Raw genomic sequence first — 15,645 nt, forward strand, 5'->3', positions numbered from 1 at the left:
CAAAGTAGGTTATTACAATTCTATGTGATAGATCCTCACAAAGTAGTGCATAAATGTGAAGTTGATGTAAAATGATACATGGCATCAAAAAGCTGTTGGGAATAAAAATGTGAAGAGTGTGGTTTTTACATTTCAGATTTGTTTCAAGTCTTTTAGTGCATATCTTTACCAACTATGCACACCTGAAGGACATTTTTGCACATTCTTCTTTGCAAAAGAACTCGAGCCAGACTGGATGCAAAGGATCTTTCCATCCAAGTTTTCGAATATTTAAATTCTTTTATAAGGTCTACGTGGCACTAGTGACCTTTATTCACAGTATTCATACAGGAACTGTGATTTCAGTTATGCACTACTTTTGGATGATGTATAACAAAAACCTAAATGAAACAATGTAATGGGACAAAACGTGAAAAAATTGTACTTGTATTTTTACTTTCACGAGGCTCTGTAATATGACATGGCTGTCTGGTAGGATAAAATTATTGCTCATCCTTGTTTAAGTCAGAGACATCTAGCTCAATTATGACGAAAATATGTTTACACTTTTCAAACGACCATTAATACATTTAGGGAGAAGCAGAAAATAATTACAGACAGAAATCACAACTTCAAAAATATAAAAAAAAAATGATAACAATACAACGATACCATTACTCCCTTCTTTTTTTTTTGTCAAGATAAGAGACAGCAAGAAGGTATACAAGAAGAAGCTGGAGAACAAGCTCCAGCAAAACAATATCAGAGATGTGTGGACAGGGATGAAGAAGATTGCGGGCTTCAAGCAGAAGGATGATCAGACCGATGGAGGTCTGGACAGAGCCAATGAACTGAACACATTCTTCAATAGGTTCAGTTCAGAAACAAGCTTCGCATCCTCCTCTCCTGCTCACAGCCAAACAGACATTCCATCTTCCTTTGACCCACAGGACCCACAGCTGTCCAGTAACACCTCACATTTTTTATCTTCCCACATGTAGACCCTTCTGCTTCTACATGTTTGCCTTCAACCATATCAGAAGATGCTGATGCATCCTCTGCTTCCCCCTTCCACCTGTGTGTCTCAAGAAGTCAGGTGAAGATGCAACTGGAGAGACTGAATTGGAATAAGACTGCAGGTCCAGATCATGTCAGCCCTAGAGTCCTGAAGGCCTGTGCAGAGCAGCTCTGTGGGATTCTGTAGCACCTCTTCAACCTTAGCCTGGCCCAGAAGAAGGTTCCAGTGTTGTGGAAGACCTCCTGTCTTGTTCCGGTACCAAAGAAAACTCACCCATCAGTCCTCAATGACTATAGACCTGTTGCCCTGACATCCCACATCATGAAGGTTCTAGAGAGACTCCTGTTGGCCCACCTGAGTAAGCAAACAGTAAACCATCAGGACCTCCTTCAGTTTGCTTATCGCTGTGGAGTTGGAGTTGAAGATGCCATCATAAACCTCCTTCAACAAACCCACTGTCATCTGGACAAAGCCAGCAGCATTGTGAGGATCATGTTCTTTGATTTCTCCAGTGCATTTAATACAATCCAACCTGATTTGCTTTGTCAGAAACTCCAGAAGACTCAGGTGGAGGCCTCAACAATCTCCTGGATCAAAGACTACCTGACAAACAGACCACAGTTTGTGAGACTGAAGGGTTGTGAGTCTAACCAGGTAGTCAGCAGCACAGGAGCACCACAGGGGACTGTACTCTCACCATTCCTTTTCACTCTGTACACCTCAGACTTCCAGTACAAGACAGACTCCTGTCATCTGCAGAAATACTCGGATGATTCTGCAGTCGTGGGGTGGATCAGAGATGGACAAGAAGCTGAGTACAGGAAGGTGGTGGACCGCTTTGTGGCATGGTGTGGAAACCATCATCTCATTTTGAACGTGACTAAAACAAAGGAGATGATTGTAGATTTTAAGAGAAACAGGAATAAATCAAAAACTATTTCTATCATGGGAGAAGAAGTGGAGGTGGTGGAGGAGTATAAATACCTCGGTGTTCACCTGGACAACAGACTAGAGTGGAAATGCAACTGTGAAGCCATCTACAAGAAGGGACAGAGCAGACTGTACTTCTTGAGGAAGCTTAGGTCCTTTGGTGTTTGCAGCAAGATGCTGCATATCTTCTATAAGTCTGTTGTGGAAAGTGTGATCTCTTCTTAAAAAACTTAAAAAAACTCAACAAGCTGATAAAGAAGGCTGGCTCTGTTCTGGGGACTCTTCTGGAACATCTGGAGATCATTGTAGAAAGACGGATTCTTCATCAAATGAAGAACATTATGGAGAACCCTGAGCATCCTCTTCATGAGACTGTCCTACAACAACAGAGTGTCTTCAGTCAGAGGCTTCTTCAGATTTCCTGTAAGACGGAGCGCTACAGGAGATCCTTCCTGCCCACAGCAATCAGCATCTACAACGGCTCTTTGAGGAAACCTTCATAATATGAGCTATAACAACATTTAATTTCCCTTTGGGATTAATAAAGTATTTTTGTATTGAATTGAATTGAATTTTTCGTTTTCCTCCCGATTAATTCCTTTTTGTTCGCATGCGTGGATCAACTCACGGGCTGAAGTCACCATAGCAACAGTTTGTTGTAGTCTGCTGGCAGAAGATGAGACTCAAACGGTTTCTTCTTAGATATTATCCACCAGGTAACGTCTTCATTCTTGTTTTATTTGGCCTTAAACATACCTTTGTTTTTAAAGGGGAAAAAGAACATTGCGGTACTGTGTAGAAATGTGTCCAACATTCGGGGTTTTCGGGGTTAACTTTTGTTCAGCTTCGTACAGCACACACTTGGCGTTAAATAAAGATAATTAGGTTTGGTAAGCTCATAACACACAGAACATGTAACAAAAGTGGCTTTAGCCTTCCGTTTGCACGTTTTTAAATATAACACCAGCAACTAATTGCTTGCTTCTGTCGTCAGGTATAATCCTGGAATATGAGAGAGGAGGCTATTTGAGGACCAAGTCCATCGATCTTCTGGATTTGACACCTGAGTGCGTGAGTTAGGTCCTACAACTGGTGTAGATAGATAGATAAATAGATGATAGATAGATAGATAGATAGATAGATAGATAGATAGATAGATAGATAGATAGATGATAGATAGATAGATAGATAGATAGATAGATAGATAGATAGATAGATAGATAGATAGATAGATAGATAGATAGATAGATAGATAGATAGATAGATAGATAGATAGATAGATAGATAGATAGATAGATAGATAGATAGATAGATAGATAGATAGATAGATAGATAGATAGATAGATAGATAGATAGATAGATAGATAGATAGATAGATAGATAGATAGATAGATAGATAGATAGGACCCACACCTGGGAAGTGTTGGATCATTTGATTTAGGGTTCTCTGTTTTTTTCTTCTCAACTCACCGCTTTTCAATATTTTTTGCTCTACATAGAACAAATCCGGATGAGCTGCTGTCAGAAATCCGACAATCAGAGCCTCTGATCACAGAGTCTCGTGCTGAACAGGTCAAAGAGTTAGTTCTTCGACTCCAACAGAAACAGGGTCAGCAGGACCACCACAGGTTCTGTTTCTGCAAGGTCGGGCTCAGTTTTTTTTGCCATGTCATTTAAATGAAAAAAAAAAGTGATGTAAATTATGCATGTTTCACAAGCATTAATATTCAGGGTCTCTTTCAAGGAAAGTGTTTAAATATATTTTTAATGGAAAACGTGCTGAAGGTGATCTATTGACTTCACAAACTTATAAGTAAAATTTTATGTAACTGAATAGATAATTGTGGCCTCTTTTGTACAATTCTGTTTTCTGATTGGTTTTAGATTATGTTGAAAGAATCCTGAATTTGTTGGAAATGCATGAACTTCAATTGTTATAGTAGCAGCCGTACCTCCAAATAGCCACTAGAGAGCAGTAGTGGTTTCGGTTATGAAGGCTTGGATTTAATGAGTTTGATGTGTAAGTGCATTAAGACAGCTTATTGGTGTTTTTGTCAGCTGCTTGAAGAAGTTTCTTATTGTTTTTTAATGAGAAAACAACATATCCATTCATCACTGATAGGCCAGGAGGGAGATGTTGGCTCATTTCATAGTTGAATTAATTTTAAACATGGTCGACGGATTGGTAACCTTTAATATAAATTATGTCAATATTACCTGGGAAAGTTTACTTTTGTTATTTTGTCTGTTGTTTCCATTCATTTTACAGGAGTTGAAGGCACACATATTGCCTCTGACAAATGTTGCCTTTGACAAATCTGGATCAAGGTGAGAACTCTTGCTGCAGTTAGCTGTAATGGCTGCATTCAATGTAGCAAAGAAATAATGAAGTTCAAAACAAACCTACAAATCTTTTAACAAAATGTGGTGCTAAACGTCTGAGGGTGAGAGTCTTTCTTGGGTCAGTCTGGCAGTTAATCCTCAAAAAGGCAAAAATAATATTTGAGGGGATAGGTCAGCAGCAATATCAGAACCGAGTCCCTCTGGAAATCTATTGAAAGAATGAGAAACAGAAAAAAAACAAGCCAGATAGATGCAAGGGTTTTAAGTAGTTTTCTAGAAAACTAGAATTGTTGCCACAGATCTGGCTAGAAAGCACTATAACAGGTACCAGTAAAGAGCACATTTAGCCAAGAAGCAGTTTCAGATTGTTTTTATTTTATTTTCAGCTATTTAAAAACTGCATGGAGTTTGCATGTTCTCCCCATGCATGCGTGGGTTCTCACTGGGTACTCCGGCTTCCTCCCACAGTCCAAAAACATGCCTGTTAGGTTAATTGGTCTCTCTAAATTGTCCTCAGGTGTGTGAATGAGTGTGTGCGTGGTTGTTTGTGTGTTGCCCTGCGATGGACTGGCGACCTGTCCAGGGTGTACCCCGCCTCTCGCCCAAAGACTGCTGGAGATAGGCACCAGCTCCCCTGTGACCCACTATGGAATAAGCGGTAGAAAATGACTGACTGACTATTTAAAAACTGTCTTGTTGTTGTGTTTGTTGTGATGATGTAGCAGACTTTGCTGATGAGGCTGTACCAGCAGTATACTCTTAAAATACAGTATTACCAATAACTCTAACCTCTGCCTTCTACCATAGTCCCATACTTTCTATTTGAGGGAAAACATTTTTGTTTGTTACTTGCTGTGTTGTTGTTACTCTTTTCTTCTCACATTTTGTAGGTTCATAACCGGGAGTTATGACAGGACATGCAGAGTTTGGGACACCGCATCTGGCACAGAGCTGCACACACTCGAGGGTCACAAAAACGTAGTATATGCAATCGCATTCAACAATCCCTATGGGTAATGAGCTGTTTCAACACATATGAGAATTCTGCTGCTCTGTTGGACATTCAAAACAAAACGTACGTTTCCCGCTGTCTTTCCTGTTCATTAAACGTAGAGACAAGATTGCCACCGGCTCTTTCGATAAGACTTGCAAACTGTGGTGTGCAGAGACTGGCAAATGTTTCCATACGTTTCGTGGACACAGGGCTGAAATAGTAGGTATTTTACACTCGACTCAATCTGTTACTGTCAGTGTTTAGACAGGTCGCGCTAGGGATGCACAATATGAATTGTTTTTTTTTTTTACATGTTTTGGCCAAGTAATGCTCACCGTTGTCACAAAACAGGAAGATAAAATCAAATTTAGGCTAAAAAAAAAACAACAAAAAAAAACAACAGTCCAGTTGTCCAGGTTTTCAAAATGGTTTTACATAAAATCCCAGCAAAATACATAGAATTTTATGATTGTAACATGACCAAAAGTGAAAATGTTTAAGGGGTATGAATACTTTATATTTGTGTTCGCATTGGCCAAAACTATTGGTCAAATATTGGACGAAAGCAAAAATGCAATCAAAATTGAAGCACTTATTTGAACGACTAGATTTGACTAGGACTAAAGCAAACCGAGACTTCAAAACTGGAGAAAACCTGCTTCTATTATAGTTTCACAATAAATATTTATAGTGTAATTACGTTGAAGTCATGTTTTTAGTTTTGTCCCAGAATGTAAAGCACCAAGGTGTAAAAGAAGGAATCTGTTGTGTAGGTGTGCCTGGCATTCAACCCTCAGAGCACACTGGTGGCCACAGGCAGCATGGATGCCACGGCAAAGCTGTGGGATGTGGAAAGTGGGGAGGAGGTGGCCACGCTGACTGTGAGTTATCTGTTCTGTATGACCTGCTTATCTTGCATTTCTCCTGTATTCTTAGCGATGCATTTGTTGTAAAAGTAGTTGTTACTAAAAACTTAATGCTGTTTTTTGCATTTGGTGGCAGCGTTTTTACTATCCAGCATAACGGCGAATGATCTAAAGGGTAATTTAATAGTAGCTGCTTAGTAATCCACCACTATATCCCCCCTTTGGACAAATACTATTGGGATTTGGAGATTGAATGATTTGGAGGTTCCAAGTGAGGAGAAGCTCTTTCTAATCCTTTAATTCTACACATCATGCAGGCCAAAAGGATGTGAACTTAATCTTTAATGCTTGGAGAAAAATCCATAAATCCATCTTTAAACTGTACTCTTTCTGTGGCTTTGCCTCTTTATAATGTTTGTTTTCAGTCTGTTTGAGTCCATAGAAGGAAAAGCAGAGAAAAGGCAAGAACATGACAGAGGACCAAAATGATTCAGCAGGGATTGATGTTTTTTCCCTCCTTCCTTCCAGGGCCACACTGCAGAGGTCCTCTCTTTGTGCTTCAACACCGTCGGCGATCACCTTGTCACCGGATCCTTTGACTACACAGTCGCTATATGGGATGTTGCTTCCAAAAGGTCAGATGTTATTGTTGATGCTGTGTAGGCATCTAGTTTTAATGAGTCATCACTTCGTTTGTACAAACGCTTTCGGCCTCCTTGAATGAAATGCTGTTTTCCTGTCCTTTTTCTATTTTTTATCGTAGACGTGTTCACACTCTGATAGGTCACATTGGAGAAATAAGTAATGTTCAGTTTAACTGGGATTGCTCGCTCATAGTCTCTGGTTCCACTGACAAAACGTGTAAGGTAAGCAGTGGTGTGACCTTTGATTCTTCAGCAGTGTTTTTGTTAGCTGGAATAATGCCACAAACTGCAGGTATTTAAATAAGGAAAGTTTCTTTCTCATACAGATTCCTTCTGCCAAATTTTCTTCTGTCTGTAAAGTCTGTACTATTTAATGGATAAATTATTCAAATCCAATTCATTATTAATTTCCCTCGCTGAATCACTCTTACAAATCATCCAATCCTCGCATTATTTTGGATGACTGCTAAAACAAACCTGTTGTAAATGGCTAACAGCAGCCTGCAAGCATATATTTGAAAGTTATTGCCTGTTAAAAAGCACTGTTGTATGTATTATTAATACAAATGTTTAGAATAACAAATAATGATACAATGAATTTAAATAATGTCTGCTTTTAGCATTAAACAGCTTTAATACAGAAGAAGGAATAATAATAAATAAATAAAAAAACTAGTTTGTAGAATTTAAAGCTTTTTCAGAAATAGAGCGGGTATCAAACAATGAATGCAAATTATTAGAAAATGTCAAAACTAAATTAATATACTACATAAAAATTGCAGTTTAACATATCCTATGTTTTCTTTCAATTCCTTTTTATTTAAATAAGGGTTATGAATATTTTTCAAGTCATTGCATTCATGCTTATTTACATTTGAATGGCATCTAGACTTGTTTTTCACTCGCTTGCATGCCACGACTTTGTCCCTGTCTTGAATTTGCCTCTCTTTAACCTGTGTCATTTTTAAAAGAAATGCTAAGTTTGTTGTTATGATGTGAATAAAAGTGATGTGTAGCTGTTGTTTGTAGCTGTGGGAGGCAGTCAGTGGGAAGTGTGTGGCCACCCTGGTTGGACACACGGAGGAGGTGTTGGATGTGAGTTTTGATTTAAGCGGTCAACTTATTGCTACAGCTTCTGCCGACGGTGAGACCGTAGTATTGCTTTCAAGTTTTTGTAGTGTTATCATGCACACTTTTAGTTATTCTTTTAAAAATAACTTTTACAAGTATATTTGTACATCTTCCCCAAAGCCAGCCTTGTTATGTGTCAATGTATGTACACCAGAAACATAACCGGTCACTGTGTTTGTCAGGTACAGCAAGAGTATTCAGTGCAACAACACATGAGTGTCTGGTGACGCTGAAGGGCCATGATGGGGAAATCTCTAAGGTATGCTGGTGGCTGGTTGATCAGTTTTACTTTTCAGTCTGTAGCGGTGACCCAGGCTCAGGTTTTGGTTCACTTGCCTTTGTTCTGCAGATAATTTTCAAAACATTGAAGGATTAGAATTAATGTATATGTTTATCCTAAAATGTCTGAGTGGAGGGTAGATGTTAGCATTCAGATCAAGCAATCAGATGACATACTGGTCCTTCTCAAAATATTAGCATATTGTGATAAAGTTCATTATTTTCCATAATGTAATGATGAAAATTTAACATTCATATATTTTAGATTCATTGCACACTAACTGAAATATTTCAGGTCTTTTATTGTCTTAATACGGATGATTTTGGCATACAGCTCATGAAAACCCAAAATTCCTATCTCACAAAATTAGCATATTTCATCCGACCAATAAAAGAAAAGTGTTTTTAATACAAAAAAGGTCAACCTTCAAATAATCATGTACAGTTATGCACTCAATACTTGGTCAGGAATCCTTTTGCAGAAATGACTGCTTCAATGCGGCACTGGACTTCTGGCATTTTGGCATTTCCTTCTCCCCAGTCTTCCTCCAGACTCTGGCACCTTTATTTCCGAATGACATGCAGAATTTGCTTTCATCCGAAAAAAGTACTTTGGACCACTGAGCAACAGTCCAGTGCTGCTTCTCTGTAGCCCAGGTCAGGCGCTTCTGCCGCTGTTTCTGGTTCAAAAGTGACTTGACCTGGGGAATGCGGCACCTGTAGCCCATTTCCTGCACACCCCTGTGCACGGTGGCTCTGGATGTTTCTACTCCAGACTCAGTCCACTGCTTCCGCAGGTCCCCCAAGGTCTGGAATCGGCCCTTCTCCACAATCTTCCTCAGGGTCCGGTCACCTCTTCTCGTTGTGCAGCGTTTTCTGCCACACTTTTTCCTTCCCACAGACTTCCCACTGAGGTGCCTTGATACAGCACTCTGGGAACAGCCTATTCGTTCAGACATTTCTTTCTGTCTTATCCTCTTGCTTGAGGGTGTCAATAGTGGCCTTCTGGACAGCAGTCAGGTCGGCAGTCTTACCCATGATTGGGGTTTTGAGTGATAAACCAGGCTGGGAGTTTTAAAGGCCTCAGGAATCTTTTGCAGGTGTTTAGAGTTAACTCGTTGATTCAGATGATTAGGTTCATAGCTCGTTTAGAGACCCTTTTAATGATATGCTAATTTTGTGAGATAGGAATTTTGGGTTTTCATGAGCTGTATGCCAAAATCATCCGTATTAAGACAATAAAAGACCTGAAATATTTCAGTTAGTGTGCAATGAATCTAAAATATATTAATGTTAAATTTTCATCATGACATTATGGAAAATAATGAACTTTATCACAATATGCTAATATTTTGAGAAGGACCTGTATATGGCAGCCATTAAAATTAAGGTAGACCAACACACTGCAGTGCATAATTGTGAAGAGGAAGGAAAAGGATACATAGATAAAATTTTTTTAAAGGACTCCTGATTAAATACTTCATCGAAGCACCTTGGAAACCTCTGTGAACCACAGTATTTATTTTTGGTAGGTGAACCTTCACCCAGGTCTCAAGTCTTTTGCAGCTTCCAACAAGTTTCCTTCAAGGATTGCCTTGTATTTAATTCCATCAATCTTCCTATCAACTCTGGACAGCTTCCCTGTTCCTGGTGAAGAGAAGCATTTCTGCAGCATGATACTGCCACCACCATGTTTTACCATGGGGATAGTGTGTTAAGCATTAGCATTTTGTATGTAGGCCAAATATTTCCATTTTGGTACCATCTGTCCAAAGCACCATCATCCACGTTTGGTGTGTTTTCCATTTAGTGTCATAGAGACAAAGAAATATGAATTAAAGGTAAAAACAAAAGCATTTTTCATTTTCATCCATCAATTTCAAAAGGCTCATAATTCTTAGGCAAAAAAATCTTTAGTAAACCTTTCCTAAGAAAAACATCCAGTTTGTGAATAAGTTTAACTATTTTATGTTTTAAGATTTTACTGACAACCTCTTAGTGCATAGGTCATCCTTTGATAGGTAAAATAAAAGTACATAAATTCCTTCAGTTTCATTGGAAAGTCTATGTGAAACAACGAGTATCAGCTGCAGGAATGTTGGATTTATTTTGTTTATTATTTTGTTATCAGGTCTTCTCTGATAACCTTGCTGAAGCAGGAAAAATTGTGATGCTGAAATGGAGAGACATTAGCGTAGGCTTCAGGAGGTCTGGTTGTCAGTCTGACCTCGTACTGTCAGTCATTAAACTTAAAACAGTCGTTACAGCATGCCTTGACATATAAATCGGCATAAAAATTAAGAAACCTGGTGTTACACAGATTTGTGAAGTCAAGCTGATGCGTGCTCTTGCATAATTTGCGGTGTGTGATGTGTCTGGCCCTGCATTAACCCTGTTCTTGAAGACAAGTGAGTTTCAACATTTGCTATTTGTGTGCTCATTTTCTTCTGTATCTTACTCAGAGGGGTCCTCTGGATGTGTTTAATGCAATACAGACAGGCAGTGAAAAATAGACAGCATGGAGGATGATTCCAGAGGATTATGACACTAATCTGTTTCTAACAGGGCACTTCTCCCCCTCCCCTACATGCATGTTAACCATTTTTCACTCCATTTCAGCATCTCGGCCTTCATGCTTTTTCTTCACATTTCAATATATTTTAGTCTCTCGATGCGGTAATTCACCTTGCTACCCTTGACTATATTTTATTTAAAAGGGTAATGATAGCCTTGTAATGTAATGGAACTGGTGCCAAGACCATTATGTAAGCTTCCCTTTGAATTGCAGTGAATGTGGCAGCTTCTTACACATTTTATTTCAAATGAAGCTGCTTATCAAGGGAATCATTCCCATCCTGGACACCCCATTAGCTTTGTTCCTGTTTTTCAGTCAAGTCTAAATTATACCCTAATGCAAAAATGTCCTCTTTTATTAAGTTCATTTCTCGCAGTCTCAACAGCTTGCTTCAAATCTGAAGAGTGAGAATGGATAAATATTTAACAGAAACTGTTAACTCTAATCAACCTTTAATCTATCAAACCTAGATGCATATCAAGGCTATAACTACTTATATGCTGAAGAGGATCCTGAAGTTATAGCAAAACAAATAATGAAAAATGCCTTGGTAAGCTATAATATTTTATCTTGAAATTCATCCTTTCATTTATATTATTTTTCTAAAACAATAAGCAAAGACCATGTGGCAGACAAAATTGCGTCAACATCAGATTGTTTCTTTCTGGAAAAAAGGCAACTCTAGGTTTGAGCATCAGGGCATACCTCTTATCCATCCAACTTCTTATTTTTCAGTGTTTAGTCTCTATCTGTCCTGTGTGATCAATTTGGACTTTTTAATAAAGGCGTACTTTGTGGTAATGGCTTATTAGAGCCCAATCAATTTAATTATCTATTCCTTTACCTCTCTGTTAGAGTTTGAAACAATTTAGGGAATGATCAACCCTGGGCTATTTTACAATTAGCTTTTATGAGAATTGCCTTTACTAAGCCACAATGCTCACATTGAAAGCACATACCTGAGTGACTCTAACCTCTCCTTGTAGATCTGTTTCAGCCCCCAGGGCAGCAGGGTCCTGACGGCCAGCTCAGACAAGACAGCCCGTCTGTGGGATGCTCAGTCCGGAGCCTGCCTCCAGATCCTGGAGGGCCACACCGACGAGATCTTCTCCTGTGTCTTCAACTATGAGGGAGATGCCATCATTACAGGTATCCGAAGAGACAAAATTACTGACTGTCACGAACCTGCACGTTTAAAATTCTTGAGGGGTGAATAAAATCCTCTACGCTAGCCATCACTAGTGCTTAATTGGAAATGCTTAGATGAGAAGCGTCCAGCTGTGTCCTTCTGTGCAACCACCTGTTTATATTTGTGCTTTCCTGCAGGCAGCAAGGATAACACATGTCGGATCTGGTACTGACCCTTCCCTGGACCCATCACAGGCTCAGATGCACATTACCATGGACACAGGAAACAAGTGTGGATTACCATCCAATAAAACAAACATTAAAGATCTAAAACATTTGTGTTAAAATTCTTTTCTTTTTGTAAATCTAAGGTTTAAACGAAGATTTTTTATTTACATGCAAATCAGCGCATCTATGAAGCTATTTACGTTTTTTTTTATGTGTAAAAAAATCTATTAAAAAGCTAAAAAGGGAAGTTTGCAAAAGAAAACTATGTCACCATCCAAACAAAAGGGGGTGTGTGTTCTTTTTACCATGACTGCAGTTTTACATTTTACAAACATCTAAAATTATTTGCAATTTTCCAACCAAGTACAAAAACCTCCAGTTCCAAGGTTCTGCAAATCAGGCAAAGATGGGGAATTGCATCTTCATTTCAGTTACAAAAACAAAGACTGGCTTGACTTACACTCTAAGTACTCAGACTGGAGTTTTGAGCCTCTTTATCTTATGTAATGCGCTGTTGACTGTAGATCATTTAAATACATGATTATTGTCGGCTCCTCTGTGTTGCTATATTGTTTACAAATGACTAGTTGCTATGGTAACATTACGAACAGTACATATGGGTTCTCTGTAATGTTTCTTGACAGTAAAAGGAGTTAACGGCAACCTCCATCTTCATCCATCCGTATTCAATGCTACCATTGAGCAAACATTTCAAGTAAGTAAGGTACTGATGCCTAACTTTTACAGGTGATGTGCATATTCTCCAGTTACAAGGTGAGTTCAATTTAAATTCACAGGCTGTGGGCTATTAATGAATTGTAACAATATGTTCCTGGTAGGATTACAGTAATGTCCACACAGATGTATTTTAAACTGAGCTCTGTAATGCATCACTTAAAGCGATTTCTAAAAAAAAAAAGAAACTTGCCTCCAACAAATTTTTCTTGTGCTGTTAAGTTTGTCATCATTAAGGGACTTATGGTTTTTCAAAATAAAAGAACCTTCAGTTTGATTCATTTAGAAATTTGACATAATCTCGGGTTAAATTGTTTCTGCTCCTTGAATGTTTACATTTCTACCTTAAATGACTAAATACATTTTCAAAATAAGTTAGAGCATTACAAAACAAAATATGTGATAATATTAGTAAGGGTCGCGATAATAATAAAACATGCAATAATTAAATAATTAAAAGGTGTTAATATCTTTCATTTTGGGTGCATAGCTAACATAGATCCCAGCTAATGAGTAGTTATCCAGTTATCATTTTTCATCAGCTCAACAACAATGTTTTATTGAAAAAGTTTCTTTTGGCCAATATCTGATGTTTTGGCATTGAAACAATGTAATTGTAGTTTCTTACTGATTTCATTTCCCTACTATGTCTGTACCCTCAAAAGCTTTTTAGGCTGTGTCAAAACAACAAGCATCATCTTTAACATATTGAATTGAATGTTCTGAAAAACATAAAGGTGTTAAATGTACCTGAGTGAAATTAGGCCTAAGGATGGTAATTTAAATTCATATCCTACAATGATGCAAACTTATAGGAAGACTAGATGGCATGCATTTTACATGAGAACCTTAATTGGTGTCATTAGACACTTGAAACCCTACTTGGACTGAAACTTAAATTGCACTAGCCCCTTAAAGACTTAAAAAAGTGACTTGTGAAGCTTAACAGGAGAAACAAAAGTCAAATGATCCTTAATAGAACCCCCAGAAGTTTTAAAGGTTTGCTGGTCTGGAGCATTCAAGTGTCAAGCAGCCCTCAGAGAGGCAGTTCTTGTTTATAGATCTGGAAAGAGTTATAAGATTCAACTTTACAAACCATGATTTCAACACTGAGAACTTCTGTCACAAGTGGAAAGCACTTAAGACGCTTGCCTTTCTTCCCAAGGTTAAGCAGTATCTTTCTTAGACAAACTGCAAATAACAGAAGAGACACATCTCACACACTACAGCTTTCAGTCAACATAACAATAGATTCATCAGCTGTACAGTAAAGAAAATCAATATATATTGCATTCAAATGAAAGCTTCTTTCTGAAAGGATATGGCATTGTTAATTTTCTTTAAACAAACAAGGCGAAAATGTATATGTCTAGCTATGATCTGAAGTACCATGTATTGAAAAAGCAAATACAGCATATTATAGGAAAAAAACTTAATACCAGCTGTCAGGCATTGTTGACTGTGCTGACTGCTTGAGAATGCACAAAAAATGGAGAGCTTGGGACTGAGCCTGGGCAGCAAAACCATTAGCAGAGTGTGGCTCAGAGCTGACCAGCTTGAATCAACTACACCACTGCTTTTTCCTGCTAATGTTTGTCCTTGGGTAATAGGATTTATTATTTACAGCTACAAGTACACATGCAGCACACCCTCAAGAAAGAAACTGCCGTGTTAGTGTTGACAGCTCCAGAGCAACATCTGCGAATCCAAACAAATGCGCATGTCAAAGCATGCTGTGATAAACACCAGAGTCAGAACCCGAAGGAGTAATGGAAGTAGTGGAGACTATGACAACCTACTGGCCAGTACAAGAGTTGGTTACCATGAAGACTCTGGATGCAGGCTAGTAGAGAGACACTGCTGACCGAGGAGTCATGCAGATTTTTCTAGACAGGGCCCACCGCTGATTGGGCATCAAGATGCGACAGGTGCTGCTCCCAAATATACTACTCTGTTATCTTCCGGACAACAGAAATTTCATTTCTCTTCATTGTACATGTTGATTATACATTAAATGTCAAATAAATAGGAAAAAAATGGCTGTATAATATGTCATGTTTTTCTGAAGCTGATTATACCTCATTTTAAATATCTATTGATTTTCTTTTATTATGCCTCAGTGTATACATTTTTAGGTGGAGTGCACTACGTTTTACAATAAAGTACTGTATATAATCCCAGCTGTATGCAATAGTACATCTATATTTTACCATCAAGAGTAATGTTTTGATATTTAGCTTCTTGACCCTACTGTACTTAGTATTTGTGAAGACATGATGTCCAGGTAAAATACATTAGAACTCTATGCTTTTCCCTGTTACTTGTGCACCTTTTTCTACCATATGTTTTTCCCTCCGTTATTGCATACAGCACTCTGAACAACCAGCTTCTTTAGCAATGACCTTTTAAACATTACTTTCCTTGTGAATGGTGGCAGTGACTCTCTACTGGAGAACTGTCAAGTCAGCAATCTTCTCTGTGATTATGTAGGCCATAAGAAGGACATAACATAAGATCTCCGGACTAAAAAATCTTTTTAAATTGGCATACTGCAGGAATTTAAGTTTCAGAGAGACTAAAATTCAGATTTTAATAACCTATAAACCGAATCATTAAACTTAAGAGAGGAATGTTTGAGATACATCACACTGTGTGTAATGACTACATATAATATTTGAGTTTTACTTTCTTGAATTGAAATATTGTAATAAATGAACTTTTCAAAGATAACATTTATTGGAATGTATTGGGATCCAGTATTTATATAGTACTGCCTGTGATAAAATATCATATAG

General features: G+C 38.2%; 1 protein-coding gene across 2 annotated transcripts; it reads left to right on the forward strand.

The window, feature by feature from the left end:
• Nucleotides 1-2,534: 2,534 nt before the first annotated feature.
• Nucleotides 2,535-12,224, forward strand: daw1 (dynein assembly factor with WDR repeat domains 1). Of its 2 annotated transcripts, none has more exons than XM_047390909.1 (13): nt 2,535-2,643; nt 2,922-2,994; nt 3,427-3,571; nt 4,197-4,255; nt 5,161-5,283; nt 5,384-5,483; nt 6,038-6,145; nt 6,659-6,765; nt 6,894-6,996; nt 7,804-7,918; nt 8,088-8,164; nt 11,230-11,309; nt 11,746-11,883. In XM_047390909.1, the coding sequence occupies exons 1-12, from the start codon at nt 2,604-2,606 to the stop codon at nt 11,281-11,283; spliced, it is 1,104 nt and encodes a 367-aa protein (XP_047246865.1). In that variant the 5' UTR covers nt 2,535-2,603; the 3' UTR covers nt 11,284-11,309; nt 11,746-11,883. The 2 variants fall into 2 exon arrangements, with proteins under 2 accessions (XP_047246865.1, XP_047246864.1); XM_047390908.1 differs by lacking the exon at nt 11,230-11,309 and adding an exon at nt 12,086-12,224 and having other exon boundaries at nt 2,546-2,643; nt 11,746-11,908.
• The last annotated feature ends 3,421 nt before the right edge of the window (nt 12,225-15,645 follow it).

The sequence above is a fragment of the Girardinichthys multiradiatus genome, chromosome 18, assembly GCF_021462225.1.
Source record: "Girardinichthys multiradiatus isolate DD_20200921_A chromosome 18, DD_fGirMul_XY1, whole genome shotgun sequence".
Lineage (NCBI taxonomy): Eukaryota > Metazoa > Chordata > Actinopteri > Cyprinodontiformes > Goodeidae > Girardinichthys > Girardinichthys multiradiatus.